The sequence below is a fragment of the Nuphar pumila genome, chromosome 2 (assembly GCF_984573655.1).
Source record: "Nuphar pumila chromosome 2, dmNupPumi1.hap1.1, whole genome shotgun sequence".
NCBI lineage: Eukaryota > Viridiplantae > Streptophyta > Magnoliopsida > Nymphaeales > Nymphaeaceae > Nuphar > Nuphar pumila.
In genome coordinates this window covers 792,141-817,397 of record NC_143250.1, presented here as the reverse complement: position 1 = coordinate 817,397, position 25,257 = coordinate 792,141, and the positions used below count along the sequence as shown (strand labels likewise).

Here is a 25,257-nt window from a genome sequence, read left to right as displayed (position 1 = left end):
TAAAATATGTTTCTTAAAGAACTAAAGAGCTTCTATGAGTCAAGCCAAGTCGAGTGGAGTACCTATGATTCATATTCAGCTTACTGAGTCTAGTTTTTGAGTTTGAACGATCACTTTATATATATGAGTCAAGCACAAGTGACTTGGCTTGTTTTCCAACCTCACTCATGAGAATTTGGTCAAGTCCTAACGAGCAAGAGCAGCACGGTTGTGCTCCATGGAATGGATTAGATTTCTTCATGTATGGATCCAAAAGAATACCTAGCGAGCTGAGATAAAGTAAGAGTCGGTCTTCAAACAAACTAACTAGGCAAGGTTGACCCACTTAAATGGTATTTTTTTTAAGTAATCTAAGAAAAAACCTCTTGATCACAGACCACACATTAGCTGGCTTCCGATTGGTAAAACCTTTGTGGTCCTTCCCTCTCATCCAAAACTACATTAAGTTTCGACCTTACAATAAGAAATGCCACTCCTGAGTTTTGAACTTGTGACATCTAGTCAACTTGAAAATAGACTTTTCCTATTTTTAGAGGCACCCAAACAGTAAACATAATTTGTAACAGTAAGTTTGCTTTGCCAAAACAATTTGGCTAATTAATCGAGTTGAACCATGAGCTAAAAGTCAAGTCAAGTCCCCAACCGCCTCCAACTTCAATATGTGGAGACGTTACACTCAACTCCATCTCCAAGTTATACTGGCCATCCTCCAAGAAGTCAATAAAGGCTCAGGGTCATGAACAATCATTTTTTAACGGAGTACCTTTTCGCATAAAAAGAAAGATAGAAAATAAAAAACAAACAAACAGAGAGATTGAACGAACCCTATCAAAAGCTCCACAAACTTTACTTTCCTTCCAATGAAGTCAAAACCAAAAGCTTCCTCGGCACCAGTTGTTAGACATCAAACAAATAAGACATAGAAGGAAAACAAGCAAGAGAAGTACAAACTACAAAATGACGCATATATCCCTAAACCCTAATTCTCCATAAGATGAAAAAGCCTTGCTTTTTTAGCCCTAAAAGGTCAGACCGTCAGAGCAGTAACAATACTTTTGATGGGAAAGTCAATACCCGAACCAATACCCTTGCATGGTGGTGCATGTGCACGCTTTAGGCCCAACACCACGTGGCAAGGTGCATCCAAGGTGCGTTCTTGACTTCCTACTTTCTTTTTTATTAGCACGGTTTTCGCCACCCGTAACTGCAGAAGCAATCAAAGAGAGTCAATAGGTCAAACCGAGGAAAATGACAAAAAGTGCACAAGTTTCAATGGAAATTATGAGAACCAAACTTTTCCCTTCAACCCTAGCCCCAAACCCTAACCCTAAAAAAAAGTAATGAGAAAGTGACCACTCCCTGATTCGACCTTGGTAAATAAACCATGCGGAAGCACACATGGTCAAAGAAAAAGTGAATGTGTGTACCAATAACAACTAGCCCTAACCACGTTATGTGCCTTGTGTCAAAATTGACAGTTTTGGACCTTGACCACGTAAATAGTGGGGAAAGGGGAGGGGTGAAAACTTGGAAAACTTTTACTATAAAAAACGGACTAACATAAACCTTGTGGTAAAGATCCTTGAACCAGTTTACGTAATTGACAAGGCAAGAGCAATGAAGGACTGTTCTCTAACATACAACAAGATATACCCTACCCATGTGGTAAGCGGGGTCCTGTGCCAGGCTGAAGGGCCAGGTTCGAATCCTTCTGACACGGGCGGGGGGGGGGGGGGGGGGGGGGGGGGCGCTTAAGAGATATCTGGTAGGAGTCTGCCTAACCCCAGCTTGACTATCAGAAAAAAAAATAAAAGATATACCCTTATATGCTTGAAAATGTTAAAGGCACTCTTGAACACTTCTTGATTCTTCTTCTAGTAGTTTGGGTCGGTTGACTCTTACTACCTATGAAGAGCACCAATTAAATTAAACGTTCGAGCAAACACCAAGTTTCAATATATAGAAACAACTAAATATAGTTTCAATATTCATCTTCAAAAACACCTGCCAGCCTATTTCTCAAACAAGAATGTGCACAATTTTCAAAGAAGATTGAGAAATACTAAAAAATCGTCACACTCTTCACAAGAAGGTTTTGTGTACTCTCGTTCCATGGCCACCCTACCTTATCCAAGCCAATCAAATTCGTCATTTTTTGTGACAAAGTTCTCCGCCGAAGCAGGTAATCTCTGGGTTGGGTTCAGCGACATCCAAGCCTTTACGGTGAAAGGCACCCTTTTACATTGGGATGAAGAGGTCAGCACCTTCTCCCCAGACCCGGTACCACTCGATCGGGCAACCCGGGCAGGTGTAAATTTCCAACTTTTTTTCAACAAGTAAATGAACGTGCTAACGCTTATTCTGAAGAAACCCTAGGAAAGTTTCATGCGTACATGTATTGATGTGAACACATACATGAAATGAAAACACATTTCTGCATATATGTATATCATATAGAAATCGGTATATAAAGAAAAGAAGAAACTCAATTTTACCTGTCACTGCAGATATGAGAATCAAAACAAAGCATAGGGCTTCCATGCATGAACTTTATGTTGAGTTCATGCATTATTCTCGCATGTAACAGAGGCCTTAATCCTATCGACGGTGCACGCAATGAGGCTGTTAACGGTTGCCACTGATCCTAGAGAGAGCTTTGCAGTGGGAGCCGAATCGACCAATATCTGAAACGCCACAGTCAAGAGGGACCCTGCTCCAGTGGACCCCATTTCTCCTCCAGTCTGGGTGGTGGGCCCATCGGGCACTATGGCGAACCCTGAGGGCAGAAGGGCCACACACTCTGGGTCCCCACCCGTTAGGACGGCATTCATGGCCACTATGTCTACTGGTGCATAGACCACATACGACCCTGATGCATCCGTGCAGCTCTCTTGCAATATAAGCATGTTGCTTTGGTTTGAATTTGTACTCTGAAAAATAATAAGCGGAAAATGTTATTTTAGATTCTTGCACCCTCTGCAGTTGAATACTCCTTTAATGTGAACACGGATCCCAACATTTGAAATAGGATGGATTCCATCCATCATACATTCAATGCTGGCCATCCAATCAACGGCTAGATGGTTCTGCAAGAATCCTATTTCAAATGATGCAGTTGGCATTTTATCCCTGAGACCTTAAGATATATGTCTATGTTTACGCATCAGAGATAAAATGATGCTGCAGAATTAACTTACATTTACTCGTAGAAGTGAGACGCAATTGCCTGGATCATGGCCATTGGCAATATGGGCCATTTCTTGTACTAATCCACCGTTTGAAAGAATGTCCCACTGTTACAGCACGCAATACAAAAGATTAGTTATCTGGAACAAATTTCTGGCCATTCTCAAGGCGTAGGCTTTTATCTGCTTTCCCTTGAATCAGCACGTCTATGTTTTTACCAAATGATTCATTTCGCATGTTTCACATACTTTTTTTTTCTTTCTCAGAGATAAAGACAATCACATCACTCAAAAGTAGAAAAATAATAAGCAACAGCACAGTGTTCGCAGATCCAATGATCGAGCCAAGCACTTAACAAAGTACTCGGCACGAAAAAACACCGTGCGTGACATGAAGCGATTTTCTGTGTTTTAGTGGCTCACAAGAAGCTACATCTGACCATGAAAACAACAGAAAGCAAACAATGTTAGACATGTTTTACGCCATCCAATATGAACAATACATGCATCGAGACTCAATGCCAACACACAATATGCATACTTGTATTAACGTTGCATTACATACATGTAATGCCTTCTGAATCCATATATGACTCTCTCTAAGATGACAACTACAGCAACCTGTGGATGGCAACTTGTGCCATGGATCTGATCATTTTCTTTTCCAATCTATAACCAGAAGAAACCACACCAGACACGAAGACCTGGTCGTGCTGGCTCAGTACGTCTGCCATACCTACAGTCGTCATGCGAGTGGTGTAGGCTAGGACCCCTCCCTGGGCCATATGCTGGGCGTCGACTTGTGCAGTGGGGAGACGCCCATGGAAATCAGATAATTGTTATCTCTCTATACCAACGTTATGTTTATTTCAAAATAAAGAAGACATGCTAGCTCTATTCACAAATAGAAAAAAGGATAGACAGTACCTCATTTCTGAAATTCTCATCTCGAAGGAAATCAAAGACCCTCTTTGGTGGGACAGGTAGCCAAAAGGAAGTAGCTGCGCTAAGAACAATGCCTGGTGGCCTTCCTGGATCACCAATGCTCTTTCTAGTCATGACCCTCACGTCCTCGGCCCCACTTCCTGATAGAGTAGTCCATGTGTGCGCTGTAGTCGCACTCACACCCGCACAAAAACTTATAACCATTCTCTCTGCCAACTTCAGCATACTCCTTCTCCCCTCTGGGCTCGTTATAACTGAAAAAGAAACACAGAAAACCAAGATACCAATTTGCAGAAAAATGTCCACTTCGTAGTATATTTCTTTTATGGAGACTATCCATGCATGCTTTAATGGTGCAAAAGAAACAACGAAATTTGGAACTTTATGAATTTTACGGTTCATTGCATACCACCAACATCTCTTGGAGGGATGTTACTAGCCATGGCGCTGGCCAGTCGTTCACATTGTCGATCGAGGGTCGCTACCCATCTCTTTGCACCAAAGGCCAGGCCAGAATTGACCAACGACCTATATATGTTATGAACTGCTCTGTCGTCAACCTCAACATGCTCCACCCAAGTAACCTGTAATTTTACAAGAGTCCATTATGCACGGTAAAAGAAACAGTCAAATTAGAAAAGGTTGCATATTAAAAAAAAAAAAAACTATGAATGCAGATACAATTTCGTGTTTGGTATGGAATTAAACAACTTGGTTTTGTTTGTCAGGCTTTATATTATACAGATATATAACGTTGAAACATGAAATTGACAAACACATAGTTGATGCACTCATGAGTGCGGTTTAACGAACTTGCCAAAAACAAAACAAAAAAAAAGCGAGTGTAAATGCACGAAACACAAGCGCATACGTTATTTCATGGATACATGCAATTTGTTAAAAAAAAAACATATGATGAACGCGCGTCTTGGCATGCATTTTGCACACGAGTGCTTGTGTATCTTTATGCTCAAGTACTCCCATGAGTGCATGCTTGTTCAATCGAATACATGCAAACTCATGCCCGTGCATGTGGGCGCGCAAACACACGCACTGCCCTCTCTCTCTCTCTCATGCCTCTTGCTGACACACACATTCTTCATGCATCGACGGAAAGAAAAAATTGTTGTAAATTAAACTTGTGGAGGTGGGGGGGAAACAGATATGCACCAACGCGTGTATCTGCATGCATGTGTGCGTGTCTTATTTGCATATGCGCCAGACTTGTAGTTAGTTGTCGTTAAACTGTGAAACCAGGTTTAACGGCACCTGCATGATCTAGTTTATCTATGTCAGAGAATTAGTGCAAGCATTTCAATTCAACATCAAAAGCATCCTGAAATATAAGTTGGACAATTAAATCATAATAACAATAATCTCCAACTCCAAATCTTCAGCTTGAGCATCAAAATTAAGAAAAATGAACGAAAGAATACGCATATAAATGTTCATGCGCATGTGCGCATGCATTTTGCTAAATAAATTGGAAAAAAAACTGCTTCATTGTTTCTAACCTTAGAGTAACCATTAGGCATGTCTTGGATTAGACATCCGGATGGCCTTCTTCTACACCTCAATACTGGCTGGGCACTGGGGCGTATACTATCCAGGGAGACGTCAACAACCGCCCAACTTCCATCTGGATGGTGCTTGCAGTATCTAACAAAGTAGCTCTCTCTAGTAGGTACTAGTGGAGAGGGCATTTGGAACTCAGCTGACATCTGTTAGAGTGATTAATTACAACTTCTTGGTTCTTGCTTTATAAAGTCAATGGAAAGCTAGATGACAAACCGTTTTTTACTATTTTCCCCCTTTGAAAGTCTAACAAAGGTATGATATGAAAACCCTAAAAATCAAATGAGAGAGAGAGAGAGAGATACCACTTGTAGTGCCCCATTCCAATTTCCTGCAACTCCAGTTGACAAAATCTCCAACGTTAGTGCTCTTGAAATGATGTGAAAGAACACACTTGACCACTGATTCTGTGAACAAGAAAAAGCGGCAGTTACTAATTACAATAGCCACAGAGACCGAGCAATATATACTTGGGTCGCAGTGTCAGCTTGTGTAAGTATATCAGCTTAAAAATTTAATCAGAATTAACCTGTACTGCTGCAAAACAATCTATGACCATTCTGCTCTTCAGACCTCATTGCACGTTTTTTTACCATTAATTAACCACCAAGAATTTCCGTAAAACAAGCTGCATGCATTGGAATAATGTAGCTCATATTTCATATAAGCACCTAAGGAATCTTGTAATTCTTACCACATCCATGAGGATCTCAACCAAGTTGGTGGGATTCATGATCACAACTGCCGATTCTCGTGAGGCTTCAGATTTCAAACCCAAGGGCCTAGGCCCAATCCCTCGAGGAAATGTTCTAAGGTATACTTCTTCACAGAGTACTTCGGTCGAGTTGTCGACGCTGCCAGGAATCCACAAGGGTTCACCCAATTGTGACATTTTCATGAGTTCTTCCATTGCAGCAACGGCTAGTTCTATAACTATGGGCTTCTCTGTTTCAAACTGTCCTGCCATAGGCTTATTCAACAAGTCCCCACCTCCAAACATGTCCCCTCCCATGCCTGGTTGAACCCCAAAGTTCCCAACTGCAAGGTCCAGAGAAGAGCGAGAGATAGGCGGCAACAATGGTGGGTACGATACCATGGGCTTCCCAACATACTTGGCAGCAATTCCCGAAATCCTATCAATCTGTGAGTGAAAAAAAAAGCATAGTGTGGACTTCATTAATTTAGATCATGCATCTTACCTTGCATAGTTGTGCATGAAAAATCATATAATTTTAGTGGACAATTTGTCCATGATATTGTACTTTCCATATGAATAGGAGATTGCCATATTCATTCAATTGCATTACTAGATGGATGTTTTAAGTGTTGTATTGGACAACCATGGTGTTCAGTTGTCAATGTTAATAAATTTCACTTTCACTACCTCTTCTCTGAGACGAGCATTCTCAATCCTCAAGTGTTGCTCGTCGAATGACATTTCACCCAAAGCGGTAGGGCCACCACAGTTGGGGCAGGAAGCATTACTTAGTGCTTCCTTGTACCTCATGTTCTCAGCTCTCAGCTTCTCATTATCCGCTCTAAGCTGTGAATTCTCATGGCGCTCATGTTGTGTCTGCAGCAAAAAAAAGTAAAGATCAGTCCGAAAGAGGAAAAAAATTAACAAACAATTAGCAAAATAGTCTCCCCAAGATACTCTCCTTCCATATATTACTCTCTTAGTCACTAACGTCTACAAATTTATTTTTTTTGAATACTTGCCATTTTGCATGTTTTACCTTCATTTGGGTGCGCTTGTTTTGGAACCAAAACTTTACTTGGAGGGGCTCCAAACCCAATTCCCGGCTTAACTCTTTCCTTTGCTTATCATCTGGATGTGGGCACTCTTTAAAAAAACTGCACAAACATACAAATATTTGCATCCAATTTTGTTTTGATGTCTTACTCTGTAAAATATCCGTTTTCTATGTTTCAGAGATGCATAGACCGACTCTTGCACACAAAAAACTAAAAAAAAAATTACAAACAAATGGACTATGGTATTTTTTTTAGCTGACTTGAGAGATAAATAAACAAATGGGAAATGGAAGCGTCAAATTGCTAACTAAAAACCAAAATAAGAAACTGAATGTGAAGGATTTGCATGTGTTTATAGAAATAATATGGGAGGGTACTGTCTCTTACGCTTCCATTTCTTGAATCTGGTGCTGTGTGTGGCGATGGTATCTCTTCTTCTTGGGCCGGCGGTCCTGATCATTATCCTCACCAGAGGCACCCTCAAGATTTTCACTTCCTGATTTGCTCTCGAACTCATCTTCTCTCATCTTGGTAAGGGCCATCTCACCCTCTGTTGAATGGCTTATGTCAAGCAGTCCATCCATCAGGTTCGGCTGAAATACACCCATACATCCTTCAGATTTCCTCTCATTTTCCCCTCATATTCATGTATATGAAACAAAGAAAGGGATCCAATATATATCAAATCAAACCAAGAAAAGGAAACAAACAAGGCAGTCGAGAGATGATAGGAAGCAGGAGAAGGTGAGGGGTGCAGTGGTGAATTTTTTTACGCGTTTCTCGCATACCAAAATGGATTCCTTAAATTAGGTATGCAGGAAAGTTTTCTTATGGGCCTTTTTATTTTCCGAGGAATGACAAATGTTCACGTTTCACAGGGAGCATAGAAGAATGAATTGTTCTTATCTTTTAATTTGAATGTTTTCTCTTTTCTTTCCTCCTTTTCCTTGTTTTTTGGGGGGTTTGTAAGAGAGAGAGAGCTTCTGACCTGCGTCGGTGTGATAGTCGAAAACCCAAATCCGACCCCTCTTTGAGATTGACTCGTCATCTTAGGCACAGCATGCCTTGCCGGAACAATTATTCCGGCCATCTCTCTCTCTGATTTAGGCTTAGGTTATGGAGGGTATTTACTTTTATTTTAATACTTTATACATTTTTAACGGGGTTTCACTAGAATCTGTGGAGCAAATCCATGATTAACAAGTACTAAGCAGACAGAGGTACAATAAAGTTTTTGCTCCCTAAATTCCTACTTTTTACCTTTTTTTATTTTTTGTGTAAGACAACCAGAACTAGGGTTGACGATGGAGACTGACTTTTTGACACCACCCATGAAAAACAGATCTCACAAACCGCCCTCAAAACCACACACTTATCTCGGGGAAGGGAAAACGTGTAGATAAATTACCATCTACCAAAAAAAAAGTGCATGGAGATCCCCCAGGTATTCTAAAGCCGTTCAAGAAAACAACATGAAGAGAAGGAAGAACACAGAAACAACTCTTTGTCTCTCTCTATGTGATACTTACTGACGAAGGAGTTTTCTTCAAAACTGGACCCACCCATGGGTGATTATCAAAGACCCAACTGGAATCCAGGTTTTCGTTCATACCCACATCCATTTTTCTGTAAAGCAGGCCATCATTCATCGGAAGAGTCCTGGTAGGAGAGCCCTGTTGGTGCAGTTCTGGCTGTTTCACAAAGAGAGAACCAACAACAGCGTCAGGATTTTGCCTTTAACATTATATGAGATTCTGATGGGCAGGGTTTTGATCCACCTCCTCCTCCTCTCTCTCTCTCTCTCTCTCTCTCTCTCTCTGTGAGAGGGTTCAAAGGGAGGTGAACCTTGACAGTGAAGTGGGAGAGGAAAGGAAAGGGTTAGGAGGGGGTAAAACCAAGAGGTGAGGATGCATTTAATTTGAGAGAGAGAGAGAGAGAGAGAGCTTTAATAATAATAAGATTTGGGAGCAAATTTGCTGCTACTATCTGTCAAAGGATAATACACGTATTATATTTGTAAATCTAAAATTTACAGAACATGCCTGGGTGGAATTTAAGGGACAAATGGCCTATTATCGTGGCATGGACGAAGAATCGGAGCAAAACTTGCAAATCTGCAATTTTCTTGAGAGAGAGAGAGAGAGCAGCAGCAGCAACAGCAACAGCATTTACGTCGCTAGCATTAAGTATTGCGCCTATTTACTTCATTTTCTTTTCTTATTACTAATCGACTGCGATTCCAGTAATAAATTTTCAAGTTTTCAGCCTCACCTTCCCTCTGCAATCTCTCAATAAATGCTCACTGCGCTCACGCAGACGCGGCTTGGTTATTATGTTCATGCCTTGCTTCCATGGCTATATATATATATATATATATATATATATATATATATATATACACGTGTGTGTGTGTGTGTGCGTGGAGAGAGAGAGAGAAAGAGAGAGTGAGCAGTATAGTGGAAGCGTTAAAGCCATAATAGCTTTTATTTACTGAACATTTTCTCATTTGAACGAAGGCAATAGTAGTAGAAAATTTAAACATGCCTTTCTCTTTCTTTCTTTTTTGTGAAAGAAAACATGCCTTTTCATTGTTAATAGAGGTTTGATTGAAGCTATCATGGTACATTTGTTTTGAATACTCCAAAGGCATAATCATGGTAAATGTTTTCAGGCACATTAAAATCTCGTAATGATAATCTCTTCAGCAAGAAAGATGTCACAATGTCCTTTTATTTTATTTTTTTTGCAAAATATTAACTAAAACTTGGGGAAAAAAAGGAATTAAATAGTATAAAAATATAGAAAACATTTGAAAATGCAAAAAAAAAAATGCTTGGGCTCTAAAAATTTTGTGTTGAAGTAGTGGTTAGCATGTGATAAATTGAATTTATAGTGATATTATTTCTTTCAAAAACAAATTTAGCATGATTTTATATGAACTTTGACATATTGAGAATTTGTTGCATTAAAATTACAACATACTGGAAACCAATATTTGTGACTATTAGTTTCTTGCAAGGTTTGTTTTCGAAGTTAATCAGTTTATTTCAAGAGGCAACGGCACTCCATGATTGGTTTTGAAGGATGTACACATCAATTCACATCCCTTTAACGCTAGAGAGAAGTCTTTGGCCTACATTACAATATAATAAGCAATCGCTTCGGGAATATGTTTCTTTGGACATAATATAACAAATGGAAAAAATAAATCAGTCATACTGCACTGGTTAGTATGTTGTTTGTTTGGACCCAATAAAACAAATGGAAACAATAAATCATTCATACTGCACTGGTTAGTTTGTTTGTTTTTTGTAAAACCAGGACCATACTATAACGAAGTGCCGCACTTTAGTATCATTAGACTCTCTCTCTCTCTCTCTCTCTCTCTGATGGGACGTTTGCTAGGTACCATAAAAACAACGATTTGGATATAGACCACTTTTTTGATATTGAGGTAGAATGCAGCATGAAAGGACCTTTTATTTTTTTTGGATAATTCAAGGGACCCCTCCCCCTTGATGATCACATTTCCACAAATATGGTACTATAGATGCCAGAAAGATACATTTCCACAAGTACTCAAATCACATTAGCATTGGAATGATGGTAGGATCGTTATGCAATATCCAACCCACCCATAGTTAGGATTTTAGAGCTGGGATTCCAGGATTTTGGCATTCCTAAGCAGTATTTGGAGGTATTTATAGATATCATAGTTCTGTTTATGACTTCATATTTATTTTCAACTTCTTTTTTCCTGTTTGGAAGTTTTGTTTCTATTTATGTTCTTATAAAGAGTTATTTGCAAAATCAGCAACCATTATATTTTTAACATCATCTATGCATACCTAACAATGCCTCATAATTCAGATGCACACCTCATTTGTTTCATAGTTAACTAGAATAGAACCGGTAGTCTTTATTTATTTAATAATAAGAAGAAAGCATTGCTTGTATTTACAACATCAAAATCATAGTATAGATGAGTTCAAGGAGCAGTGCACAACAAGAGAATTTAAAAGATCAGTGGTACATGAAAATTCTGTGGAGTCCGAATTGATCAAAACAACTTGCATCAATGGAATCCCAATCAGGGGTATCATGATATGGATGACATAAGAGATGAGTGTAACTGATTTGCAATAAATCAATATCACCCAAATGTAACCACATGATTAGGTTTTTGGGGTTAGGATATGAGAGTTTTCTGCTGTGCTTGGAATTAGGGTTTTAAGGGCTTTGTATTTATTTATGGCACTATTCATTCAATTCACATGTCCTAATAATTGAAATTTATTATTTTTTAGGCTATGTTTGGGAGGCTTGAATATGAGGTTGTGTTGCGGTTTCCGCCATGCTGTCATACTCTCTTGTTGTTTGGAACAGTGGCATTGCTGAAACAATGCATTGGGACTGGTGTTGGCCACATTTCAAAACCTTTCACAAGTGGATGTTTTTGACAACTCCATCTCTCAACATCACACATTGGCAAAAATGATCTTTTGGCAACACACTAAAACCATGTTTCCATCCAATTGCAAGGCTCCCAAACATAGTATCTTAGTGGTTGTTGTTTATCCTAATCATGGTGATCATAATCATTATCACTATGTTGCTAAAGAAAAGTTGAAGAGAAGTTTAGAAGATGTGTCCCCATAAGTGCATACCTTAGTTTGGCACTTGAGAGTGCTTCATTAAGGGGTTTTTTCATTAACATTGGTTGTTATATTTTAAAGCAATGGATAAATGCAGTCAACCTTGGTATTCTTCTAAACTAACTTTATTTAATGTTTGTGAATCAATCAGAAATATAATGTTTATGATTTTTTTTTTAAATCTCACTTATTCTATGATCTGTTCATCATTTAGTTAAGAACTTATCCTCTTCAGCTTCCATTTGGAAATGAATGTTTTTTATTGTTTCAGAGCCTTTTTCTTTTTTGAAGGACCAAGTTCTGACACGACATCCATAGCCCATTTAACCATGGAAAGATAATCATTTCTAGTTTCTACAAGCAATCGCACTTGTACAAGCAATCACACTTGAGTGTCAGTTGCTGAGGGGCATCTTTGAAAATCTATTACAAAGATATTGATTCTCTTCCAAAGTGTGCTGTAATGGGAATGTTTGGATAGGGTTAATAGGAGTTCAAACTCCCAAGTAATTCATGTAGTCACTGTAAACCATGTATAAAACTGCCATTTCTTTAATTGCTTTTACGATTGACATGTGGGAGGGAGTCAAATGAGATAGCTGAATGGTTAGGTCACACTCTCTTAACCGATGGGTCGCAGGTTCGAATCTTACAATAAAAAATTAACATAGCAGGGACTTTGGAAAGCCCCATTTCCTTGTGCTTGGACTCTTCAGACAGCTGTCTTTAACATGAAAGGAGGCACTGTCCTTCCCCTAAAGCTTGGTATAACCATTTTGAAGGTTTTGGTTTAGTAGGCCCGAGTGCTCTACAAATTCATGGAGGTAATTTATTATGTCTACCACATAGTTGGCGATGACTTGAAATTATCCTAAAAAAAAATGTGATATTTTGGTCACCGTTTCATATGGCCAAAATATCACAATATTTTCAAAAGTCATTATATTATCGTTCAAATGAAAATATCATAATTTTCTCATGATGGTTACGTTTTTAACAACTATTTCTTTGGGAATTTATTATAATTCTCACCCTTTGTTGTTTTTGTGCATATTTTTGTTCTAATTTTTAACTTATTTTTGCCATTATTTTTTTGGATAAAAATGCAATGAAAAGTTAAAAACAATTTCACTTTCTCACGAAAATTTTGCTGCCATTATTAATTTTGCCGTTTAAAATTTTTGTCACTATGGACTGTACCCGAGCTATAATCCAGACGACCAACTCTGACCAAGCCGTTGGAGTTGAAATGACCTGCCGAGTATTATAGTCAAAATCTGGGTCCCTTGCCAGTTATTGTTGTCCCAATCTTGGTCTTTCCTTCTTTTTTCTTTGAGGGATTTGTCAAAGATCTTATAGACAGTCCAAGTCCACGTTTTTAGGCTTGGTCCAAAAAGTCATGGACAATGAAGCTCATTAAGTGGCAATTCTTAGGAGGAAGAGACCCATCTGATCTGAAACAGAAAAAGGCAATAATCAATGACCTATAGTAATTTGATTGTTAAATTGTAGCATGCATCAAATGTCACCAAGAATGGAGCATTATATATACCAAGGGAATCCCTCAAACATCAACAAATTCAACTCTCCCATGTTTGGAAACCATAAAAAGGGGAATTCGGAAGGGGCATGCATTCATAGAGGAATCGGTGATATCAAAAAAAGTTTAGACCCTTCTTGTGTTTTGACACCCCCAGGTCCAAAAACCAACATGATTTGTTGTAGGGTTTCCATCATGCCACTCATTTGGTGGACGGTTTAGAGAGGGTTCCCCTTGGAAAATAAGGAGCAGATCCAGTGGTTGGGCCCTAATATCCGAGTGCTTTACAAGGTACTTAGGCCGCATACAACACAGAAAATCGTGGTACGCTGTGCATGCAGCAGCGATTTCTATATTTTACACAAAAAATCGCTGCGTGAAAATCCCTTGCACATGGAGTGATTTTTTGTGTTTTGTGTGGCTCGAATACTTTACAAAGTACTCGAGACTGATCACTGCAACACCTTGCAAATGCTATAATTTTGTTACATCTAGCTATCAAATCAAAAGCAACATAACAAAATCCTCTTCTTGAATGACAAATGATGCTGGAGAGGAGCAGCAGAAGACTCGGGTCCATAAAGGTCCATTCAGATTTATTTGCATTTTTTAATCTTTATTTGCTTTAAGATATTTTGTATTTGAATCATTATATCATATCCAGATTTTATTAAAAGTTATATTTTTTAGAGGGTTATGAGAATAAGTAGTTTGTTGGATTTAAAATTAATTAACAAATATTGATGAGTTATCTTTGTAATTGGGCAATTGAATGGGATAAAATCTATTATTCACTTTTTCCTTAATTTTTGGTTTTCTTCTTTATTTCTTGCATTTTCCTTTAGTTTCCTATTTTTTAGATAAAACTAGTAGTAATTGTAGTTTTGGTAGAATTTTTCTATAGATCTGAAATCGGATCTACATCATGCTGGTATGTGAGCAAGATCTACCTTTCGATTCGCTCGATCGAAAGTTTTGAAGGATGATCGTATTGTGTTGAGATCATGAACTGCATAACCAGAAGAGCAACTGTAACACCCCAAAATTTTGAATTTTTTTCTTTTAATATTTTGAAAATCACAACAGAAAACCATTTGCAAATAAATTTGATTAAAGAAATTGGGCGGGTTACAGAACTATCATACCACACACAAAACTTAAATCAAGTTTGTCATTTGCATCAAATAGATCAATTCAGTCTCATGAATTTAAATTAACATCATAGTTCTTAAAATGTCCAACATGACAAATTAGTGTACATTCCAAAAATGCCTAGAAAAAGAAAAAGTTTGGCTCTCAACCCAATGCAACATTCCACCATTGCAAGGCATCCTCAGTGCCTGCATGTTTCAATGGCAATATCACTTTCATGACATACATGTTAATTATAATGCATTCACATTCATTTACACACTCATTCATAGTCAATGAATATGATCTATATAATGTATTTATACATTATTATATGTCACACACTTCAATGCACATGCACTTAAAATTCAGTAAAAGCATTCATTCAGTCATCTGATGTCATGCTTATTAAAAATTTAAAACATGCATTCACACAACAATACAGGTTATAATTGCATGTTAATATGTCATTCAAAGCATTGTAGTAACATCGAAACGTCATACTTCGGATAACTTAACCTGCATATATTTGGTTTTGGACCTGATTAGGCAAGGGTCGCCTTCCGAGATGTTTTTCGGTGAATCTTCTTCGAATATTTTGGTAAAACCATCAGCAACAACTTCATCAACGTTGCTCAACTGAGTTTTTTTTCTGGTAAGGTTATCAATGGCTAGGTTTTCTGGTAAATAGTTTTTCACTATTGTTTTTCGGTTAAAACATATTTTTTAAAAAATGGTTGCATGTGTCAATTATGCCCCTTAGTTTATTTTTGTATGTACATTATCTAGTTTAATCGGTTGTAGTATTGAAGTTTATTGTGTTTTCTTGTGTATATTAATTGATTAATTAAAACTTTATATATTATTGAAGTTATTTAAATTTTGTTATGTATATTAATTAATTAATTAAAATGTTATATATTATTGAAGTTGTTTGAATTTTGTTATATACATTAATTGATTAATTAAATTTTATATATTATTGAAGTTTTTTGAATTTTGTTATGTACATTAATTAATTAATTAAAGTTGTTTATGAATAAAGTTGCATGAGTCTTGTCTTTCGAGAATGATGAATTGTGTATATAACAAAGAATGGAGTTGTTTGAATCTTGTAAGTTGTTGAATATGTGTTGTTTTTGTAACAGGTGATTGATTTGTTTATGAGAATCATTTGTATATAATATGTGAAAAACATGGAATGAATATGTGTTTTTAACTAGTGAATTTTTGCACCAGAAAGGAATTTTGCAAGGTATGTAAATTTTTGTTTAGTTTTTTAAATAAGAAAGTAAATTTGCAAGGTATGTGAGAATTTTCATTCATTCTTGTTTAAATAAAAAAGAATGAACAAAAATTCACACATACCTTGCGAATTTACTTTCTGATTTTAAACATGTACCTTACGAATTTACTTTTTTATTTAAAAAAAAATAAATGAAAATTTGCACGCACCTTGCGAAATTCCTCTTTGGTGCAAAAGTTCACCAATTACAAACACATGTTCATTCTATATTTTTTTACACAATATACAAATACAACACATATCCAACAACTTACAAGATTCAAACAACTTCATTCCCTGTTATATACACAATTCATCCTCCTTCAAAAACAAGATTCAAATAATTTTGTTTTCTGTTATATACATAATTCATCCTCCTCAAAAAACAATACCCAAACATCTTCATTCTCTGTTATATACATAATTTATCCTCCTAAAAAAAAGACTCAAACAACTTTATTTATAAACAACTTCAATTAATTAATTAATGTATAAGATACACATTTACTAATTAACATACATAAAAAATTCAAACTTCAATAATATCTAAAGTTTAATTAATCAATTAATATACCACTACAAGAAAAATGCTAATTAGCGATGACTTTTTTTCATCGCAAATTTGCGATGGATTATCGAGAGAAAACTACCCATCGCTAACATTCAAACAATTTGCAAAATTAGCGACGAAAAAAATTCCGTCGCTAATTAGCGATGGATTCGTGATGAAAAAATATGTCTCAAACTATGTCACAAGTTAGCGACAGAAAACTTTTCGTCGCTAATTAACAACGGATTCGCGATAAAAAAATTTTGTCGCCAAATCCCAATACAAGAAAAACATTAATTAGCGACAAAAATTTATGATGAAAAACGTCTGTCGCAAACTCTATCGCAGCTTAGCAACGGATGAGCGATAGAAGTTTTCCATCACGAAACTGTCGCTAATTAGAGATGGAATGGCGATGGAAAAATTATGTCGCTAATTCTGTTGCTACTTTTCGATTTAAACCAACGCAAAATTCTCCCTCGCTCGCTCTCTCCCCCGTTCCCCCCGTAAAAGCCCTAACTCTAACTCTCTCTCTCTCTCTCTCTCTCTCTCTCTCCCCCCCCCCCCCCCCCTTCATTTTGTTCTTTCCTTCCTCTCTCTCACGATAACCCCTTCTCTCTATATCTCGTTTCTTTCCCCTCGATCCCCTGTTTGATTCTGATGGAGATTCGCCGCTTCAGAACGCGAGAGAGACAAAGGCCTGGATGACTTTAAGAACGAGGTATGATTTGTTACACCATTCTTTTCCATGACCAAAGCTTGTGCTGGAGAACCAGAAGGAACTGTAACTCCTGTATTAGATATTGGGTTTAGCATCAGGTGAAGTGTAAATGAGGCCAATAATGCACCAGTCATCTGAGCTACTACATATCTAATAACCTGCCAAAAATAAAGATGTTAATTAAAACCATTGGATGCTTTCCCTTTTACTATTTTATTGGGATTCAATAAGAGAAATCATGATCATATTTCCAGGTTTATTAGGATAACTTGCTCTTTTTGCTCCCATGAATGCATCATTAAAGGGTAGCCTTATAATGAAGGGAAAACGTTTCTCTTTGTCACGGTTTGGGCCTTTGAGAGAATCAGCAAATCAGAGAAATGTCAGGAGTCAGTCTTGCATGGACAACCAAACCAGATCTTGTTTTAAGTCTTGCATAGTCAAATCTGAGGTTTTGATTGAGAGATTCTTCATACTCAGAAAAACTCCCATTAAAAAGCTGGATGTGAATATGATAGGCTTGGTCTAGTCAAGGCAAGGTTTGGTCTTGTTGGTTGATTCAGTGAATATAACATGGTCTTGTGGTCATTTTGTGAAGAAGGTATAGTATGTGGGATCATCCCTCGATCTTTTGTATATGAACCTAAAGTATTGAAACTAACGAACTCTTGTTTTTTAGCAAGCCAACTGCCTTTGGAGCCCACATAAAGGAAGGTATTTTGAGAAAGTAATTTTGGTCTTTTTCTTTTTTTTATTTGGCCAATTCTTGGCAAAGACGTGACGAAAGAATGCGGTGATATGATTGGAGAAAGAATACTTGTTTCCCTAGGAAGTGTCTCACACTTGCAAAAGCAAAAGTAACAACTGGGTTCATGTGAGCCCCAGAAATGTGACCAACTGAATATATCATCACTGTGACAATGAGCCCACCAGCCATGGAAGCACCAAGTTTTGAGATTGGCTGCCCTTTGCTTGTGCTCAATGCAGAAGAGCCACAAGTGACAAAGACCAAGATGTATGTTGCAATTATCTCAGCTGTAATCTGAAAATATAAAAGGGAAAAACTACACCCTTGTCACATTTGTTGACAAGTTGCAGGCTCTTTTAAGTTTTTTTGTGAGATTTTGAGTTCGGGATTGACACCTTGAAATAAGAATAGATTCACACTGTGTGCCTTTTAGAGCAGTAATAACAGTCAACAAGTTCAAACGTTCACTTATGTATTGCTTTAAGTTATTTATGCCAGAATTAAAAGGAGACTGTTATTTCTCCTATTTTTCAACCGTAGACACAAGCATTGACAATAAATTGAATGTATCAAGATTTTGTGGCAACCGTTTAACCAAAATTTAAATAAGCAATAAGTTGTAATATTTTCTTATTTATCTCAATTTTATTATGATATTTGCGGCAGTGTTTCCAAAGGCATTACCAAAAGTGAACAATCTATTACAAAGACAAGCTTTATGAATATTCTATTTCTGTGCTTTTCCTTCATTCTTTTCTTTTTTTGGCATATAACACATGCTGCAAACTATAATAGATTTGTTGAGTTGGTTATTCGTGAGATACACAAGTTGACAAAAATCCTAATTCATTGATTTATGTTGCTTGTGCTATGAGTCACTCACTACAAGAAAAATGCGTATTGGCGATGAATTATATTCGTCGCTAATCGTCGTTGTACATGTTTACGACAAATTTTGTGATGGACTAGCGATGGATAGCATCCGTCGCATAACCCCAGTCGCTAAATTGCTACAGAAATTAGTTGTCACCAATCCATCGCTATGTTGCGACGACTTAGTGACAGATTATATACGTTGTGAATTCATCGTTAAACGGAAACCTATTTCGTTAAGTGACAAAATTTAATTTGTCGCTATTTTCGTCGCTACCATTTATCGACGGATGAGTATTTGTCGCTAATGTTCATCGCTAATTGGTGACGGACATTAGCGACGGCTTAAATTCTGTCGCAAACCGACGACTGCTTCAAATTGAAGATGGAGTAGCGACGAATAATATCCATCGCTAATTTATAATAAAAAATTTAAAAAAAATTGAAATATTTTGAAAATCGAGAAAAATTTCTTGTACAATTCATATATCTTGCTTATAAAAAAATAGTACAAATAAAAAATGCATACAAATTAAACAGAAATGCTAAGTTAAGCCAACTTTAACTACCAAGTATAATCCTTGCAAAGTTATAATTAGTTACAAGTTTGTCAAACAAATTAAACAAAAAATCTAATCCTCGCCAAGATTTTGGGCATCATCCTCTTCATTTTCTCGATCTTCCCCTTCCTCCATACCTCCATCAGCTCCTCTATGTTGATCATCTTCATCATCCTACAAAAGAGAACCAAAATATTAGTATTTATAAACAAAACATAATGAAATAAATTATATGCAATCCACTTAATCTAATGCAACAAAGTAAATAGCTGAATGACACATAGACTAGTAATAAACTTAAGGACATTAACAAAATTATAAGAAAAATTTTATAGCAATTCAATCATGCATACCTAACGGGCACCTGAGCTCATGTTGAATGTAGATGAAGTTCTCATGTCCTGAAAAAAGTTGCACAACTCATTACGGATAAGGTTGGGAATGACTTCATTTAAAAAGTATTGCATTTTGTCCCCAAGACACTGACAAACACCATCTCAAGACATAACAGGGTCAATAAGACATTAAGAGTTGATGCTGGCGGGAGAACTCTGTGAGCCCGGGCTACAGGAGGCAACGACTGATGTGGTGTTCATGTTACTCTCAAACCCAAATACACGACCCTTTTTGGGTTCACATGTAGCAGTCACCCATGCTGCAGGATCAAAAGACGGATGCTGAGTGGAGCCATCGCCATAATGTTATATCATTTGTTGCTCGTATGACTCCTACAAAGTAATAATTAGAATATAAATTAATAATTAAGAATTACAATGTTTATGATAACATAATTCAAAGTAACTTGTATATTATAATGTTTATTAATACAATAAATACATATCGTTGTCGCTCTCGCCTTCTCTGATACAAAATCTCTCGTGCTCTTATGTTTATGTGTTTCAACAAATACATCCTTGTAAGACATAATGCTTCCTTTTTCTGCTTCCTGCAATGTGACATGATATAAAAAATTGATTAATAAGTATGCAGAAATACTTACAAATTTGACAATATATATATATATATATATATATATATATATATATATATATATATATATATATATATATTGATGACTTACCATTTTCTTCTGGTGGCTCCAAAAAGTCCTAGATCCACCTGTGTGTAGATGTGCATCGGGCATCGCTGCTCGGTTTTATGCAGCCTTTGCTGAGTGGTTTCAAAAATCATTGCTCGCCCACTTGTCACACATGCCCTCCCAATAATCTCTCCTGACAGTAGCAGGCCCATGGCCCTTCCACTATAGTGGATCATCTATCCCACCAACTGCTTTTTTTGCTGCAGTCTTCATATTGTGCAGCATGTCGGCAAATCGATTGGCAGCTACCTTCTGCAGCACTACCCTCGCGTCCTTCTCCTCGTTTGCACTCGCGAAGTGATGGGAGGCCTACAAATACTTTCAGAACGTTAGCACACATAAATATAAAACACTGCTTGTTATGATAAATTATTGCATACCATGAATGAGGAAATTAAACTATCCAACACCTCTCTCAGATACTCTTTTCATTGTGCTATCAGTCTTGAAAGATGATGCAGTAATGACTTTGTAATTCCTCTAATTACTTCTTGCTGCTCAAACCTCACACTGCACATGAAAAGATACACATTAACAATCGACCGTCAATATACAATTTTTATAAGTTAAATATTGAACAAGTGACAATGAAATACTTACGGTCGACCATCGATATACACTATTTGAATTACTTGTCGTGGGTCACACTGAGAAGATCTTGCATCCGGCGTAGGTGGGTCATGTGTAGGCGAAACAGCACCTACAGAACAATAAGTTAGAAATTCACATAATATAAAATTTATCTAATCAAATATATAATTATTTAAATGATATACCTATCGAAGGAGCCCGTGAAGATGAAGGCTCAGACTGGCTATCACTGGGTGCTCGACGACTGTGTCCTCCATGAACCATATTCTAACAAATAAAAATGTACTGGCAATACATTTAAACATTGCAATACATTTCAATATATTCAAATCAATACAATACATTTTAAATCATTCTAATCATTCAGATCAAATTGAAAAAAACTTCATGCAAGACATTCAAACATTGCAATACATTTCAATATATTCAAATCAATATAATACATTTCAATACATTCAAATCATTCTAATCATTCAGATCAAATTGAAAAAACCTTCAAGCAACACATTCAAACATTGCAACACATTTCAATATATTCAAATAAATATAATACATTTCAATACATTCAGATCAAATTGAAAAAAACTTCATGCAAGACATTCAAACATTGCAATACATTTTAATATATGCAAATCAATACAATGCATTTTAATACATTCAAATCATTCAGATCAAATTGGACAACATACTCTTCACAATAGAGCACAGACGGTCAAAACATGATTGACTCAAATTAAATTCGCACTTCAAATTCAGCAGTTGAAGAACTGCAGACAGGATAGTGTGACTCTCGCAACCATTCCATAGTGGTTCATCAGCATCTCTAAGTAAGTCATAGAATGTACTAGCTGCATCGTTTGTTGCTTCTTCCTCTACCCCAGTTGGTGCATCACTATGTCCCACAGCAGAACCCATTTTCGGTCCTGCGCCATCAAATATTAGGTCCACATATGAATTATCGTGCACCACATCTGCCCTTGCGTCATAATTATTCTAAAATTCTTCACCATGAAGCGTCCAATTTTGATAACCACTAACAAAACCCTTTCTGTATAAGTGATGTCTAATGCCATGAGGTTCTACAAATCGATTGTTCTTACACATCGTGCAGGGGCATCTGATCCGACCAGTGGGATCCATTGTACTGACAGTTGCCATTATGAATTCAATAAAACTGTCAACACCATCCATATATTCATGCGGCGCCTCATTATCAACTATTCTACAATACATTTATTCACGATTTGCAGTCATTTTGTCCTATAATATTACAGATATTTTCATCACATGATAAAAGAAAATCTTAATAATGCTATGATGAAACAAATATCTAATTTATCTATTAACTATCAAGCGAGGCAGGGGGTGACCCCCTATCAACATCACCAAGTTGATGAACATAAATAGACTGATAGAGATACTGAAACAAACATATATCTAATTCCTACACCCAAGAGGGCTTAAAACATTGAAACAATGTTATTAATTTTGTAAACCTACAAAATGAAAAGCTACAAAATGGGTCGGTTGTTAAATTAAACATGCTAATAGATTTTTAATATTTTTTTTTGAAATTCTGACCCTATAAATATGTTTAGCATCATCAACACTTGGATAATGCTTTTGGATGAAATAATTGGTATTTAGAGCCTCAAAAATTTATAAAAATTGTATGTCATTGATTTTTGAAACTTTATAAAAATCTATCTATGCATTTAAATCAAATGCTTGAAGAAATGATTTCTAAATAATTGTTTGTGAACAATTTTTTTGTTTAAACTTTCATGTGCAATACACCGTCACATCATATTTATACACATCACGAGGATATTTATAAATTTGAAATCAAATTACATATAACGATACATTTATTTGAATAAAAAATTTATGATACAATTTCACATGGAAAGCATAATCAAATGAAAAATAACTTCATGCAAGCATGGATACAGACACATCAAACATTGCAATACATTCAAATCATTCATATCAAAATAATATCAAACATGTACATGCAGCAAACACACTCTAATATCCCGCTAACTACTACCATGCCTAACATGGAATCTGTACTCCAAAAATAAGAATATTTATATTCTCATGCATTAAAAACATGCTCAGCATGATCTCCAAACTCCATCAAAGCAGTCCTAGACATCAACAACTAAGTGAGTGTGTGAACAATAAAGTGTTACATCCAATAAATTAAATAACATGTGATGTGCTTGCATCATTTACTCACCACGGGTATTTACCCGATTTGCATTATTTTTGTCACTTACTTACCACGGGTGGCGGGGCATAAGAGGGATTCTTTGAGAAATCTGCAAGAGACACTATGTTAAAATGAAGTCACCCTCTGCCGAAAAGAAAAAAAATCAGTCAACAAGGCACTTAATCGTGCACCAACAACTTATCTAGAGCTCAAAGCTATAAACTAAATATTGAATAGGATTCACAAGCAAACCAACATACTATATCGAGCCCTTGGTTCTTGCAATACTTTATCAAAACAACAACCAATCAACCATTCAATGAAGAATAATTTAAATATCATAAAATTTTGATGTTGTGTGAGGATACTTTCATAAGAATGCCGTTTGGACATCAACATAACATTAAACAAGTCTGAACTTAGTAATGCATAAAATTAGTAGCATATTTACCTTTTTACCCATTTAAATTCAAATGTTTTTTTATTTGTGAAAAATCGTAACGCTTCACCCCTGAATTGGTTTGGGGCCAACACGAGTCAATTAATTAACTCGAGTCACAAGTTGACTCACTGAGTTTTCCAACTATGCTTGCAGGTGTGGTCACCATGGTTTGTTTAGTAGGAAATGACCTTTCAATGATCTAATTACAACATATGAGCAGGTTTTTATAAAGCTTCAAAAATCAATGGTCCAAAATTTTTATAAATTTCAAGACTTATAACAAAATCATATTTTTCTCATAAAAAATACATAATTCAAGAATCAGTTTCTAGCAAATAGACCATGTTAAACACATAAATTGGGGTCTGATTTAAAAAAAAATAACCTGAAACATAAAGAATTAGCACCTCGTGATGCTCTAAATATCATTAGTCATTAAGATAATAAATATGTAAACGGTAAATGATTAACTTTTAATCCTATTTATTTTCAGGAAATACGCTCGTGGCTCGAAGAAAAGAAAGGTAGATTTGAGCTTTAAGGTGGGATTTAGGATAATGTCTGAGGTCAAAATAATGGACGATGGCTACAGATGGAGGAAATATGGAAAGAAGTCTGCAGATATGGAACTTAGTAACACCAATGAAAAATCACAAAACAAAGACAAGCAACCAAAACCTACGAGAAATTCCCATGTAAATAAATCACGATCAGACTTCTTACCTTATGCAAATCGTCAGTAATTCCACCACCACAGCCATCTATCAGCCTCAGACTCAGGAACGAACTCCGCACCTCTCTTCCCGACACAACACCCTAACAGGCACCCAATACATGAGTCAAAATAAACCCCAACCTTAAAACCAAAAAAAGGAAAAAAAAAACTAAACAGAAGGCGGAGCCATCTTTTGCAACCAATCATTGCCGCCATCGGCCTCACCGGAGCCATCTTCTGCAACCGAGAAGGCGGTGGCTCTTGTTTACAACATCAAAAGGATATTTCTTCCCTTTTGGTTTCGTCGTGAGGCCGGTGGTGGCTGACAGCGGTCGTCGTCGCTATCGACCGACCGTCAAGGCCAACTGTCCAAGTTGGCGACCGACAGCCATGATCGATCGCCGGTGGAGGGAGCAACCCTGACGAAAACAAAAAAAAAAATATGTGCTAACCCTTACCTTTGCTGGGGTTTCTGTCGTGGGTCGTCCTCCGAACAGGGGGGTGACCTTCGTCGGGGGTCATTGATTCACTGACAGCCTAGCGTTTCAACGGAGAGAGGGAGGAGGCGGTAGTCGAAGAGAGGGAGGGAGCAGTCGACGGAGAGCAGCACGGGTGAGAGAGAGAGAGAGCAGTGCGGATGAGAGCAAAAAAAAAATGAATTCATGCCCTAGG

At 36.9% G+C, this 25,257-nt stretch overlaps 2 protein-coding genes across 3 annotated transcripts; both read right to left on the bottom strand.

Annotated features, from left to right (window-relative positions):
* Positions 1 to 814: 814 nt before the first annotated feature.
* Positions 815 to 9,281, bottom strand: LOC149844374 (homeobox-leucine zipper protein PROTODERMAL FACTOR 2-like). 2 transcript variants are annotated; one of them, XR_016429354.1, is made up of 12 exons: positions 8,990 to 9,281; positions 7,848 to 8,053; positions 7,442 to 7,559; positions 7,090 to 7,278; positions 6,400 to 6,846; positions 6,011 to 6,112; positions 5,645 to 5,851; positions 4,540 to 4,714; positions 4,113 to 4,384; positions 3,198 to 3,293; positions 2,496 to 2,930; positions 815 to 1,204 (listed from the first exon to the last, which is right to left on the bottom strand). XR_016429354.1 is itself a non-coding variant. In XM_089994339.1 (11 exons), exons 1-11 carry the CDS (start codon positions 9,107 to 9,109, stop codon positions 2,562 to 2,564), a joined length of 2,301 nt encoding a protein of 766 aa, XP_089850465.1. In that variant the 5' UTR covers positions 9,110 to 9,279; the 3' UTR covers positions 2,417 to 2,561. The 2 variants fall into 2 exon arrangements, 1 of the variants encoding a protein (XP_089850465.1); XM_089994339.1 differs by lacking the exon at positions 815 to 1,204 and having other exon boundaries at positions 2,417 to 2,930; positions 8,990 to 9,279.
* A 7,958-nt stretch (positions 9,282 to 17,239) lies between these two features.
* LOC149844373 (aquaporin NIP2-1-like) lies at positions 17,240 to 24,819 on the bottom strand. Its single transcript, XM_089997134.1, has 5 exons — positions 24,811 to 24,819; positions 24,594 to 24,686; positions 20,872 to 20,931; positions 18,160 to 18,384; positions 17,240 to 17,500 (listed from the first exon to the last, which is right to left on the bottom strand). The coding sequence occupies exons 1-5, from the start codon at positions 24,817 to 24,819 to the stop codon at positions 17,240 to 17,242; spliced, it is 648 nt and encodes a 215-aa protein (XP_089853260.1).
* Positions 24,820 to 25,257: the final 438 nt, after the last annotated feature.

What these genes read in the sequence shown, in the direction of transcription:
- LOC149844374 (XM_089994339.1), bottom strand. Translation starts at nt 9,109, where the DNA reads ATGAATGATGGCCTGCTTTACAGAAAAATGGATGTGGGTATGAACGAA. An exon ending in ATGCTCGTCTCAGAGAAGAG is followed by an intron (nt 6,847 to 7,089) that starts GTAGTGAAAGTG and finishes TTTCACTCACAG; the next exon opens with ATTGATAGGATTTCGGGAAT. An exon ending in GGAATGGGGCACTACAAGTG is followed by an intron (nt 5,852 to 6,010) that starts GTATCTCTCTCT and finishes TCACTCTAACAG; the next exon opens with ATGTCAGCTGAGTTCCAAAT.
- LOC149844373 (XM_089997134.1), bottom strand. An exon ending in CGAGGGTAGTGCTGCAGAAG is followed by an intron (nt 18,385 to 20,871) that starts GTAGCTGCCAAT and finishes TTATATTTTCAG; the next exon opens with ATTACAGCTGAGATAATTGC. An exon ending in GACACTTCCTAGGGAAACAA is followed by an intron (nt 17,501 to 18,159) that starts GTATTCTTTCTC and finishes TATTTTTGGCAG; the next exon opens with GTTATTAGATATGTAGTAGC.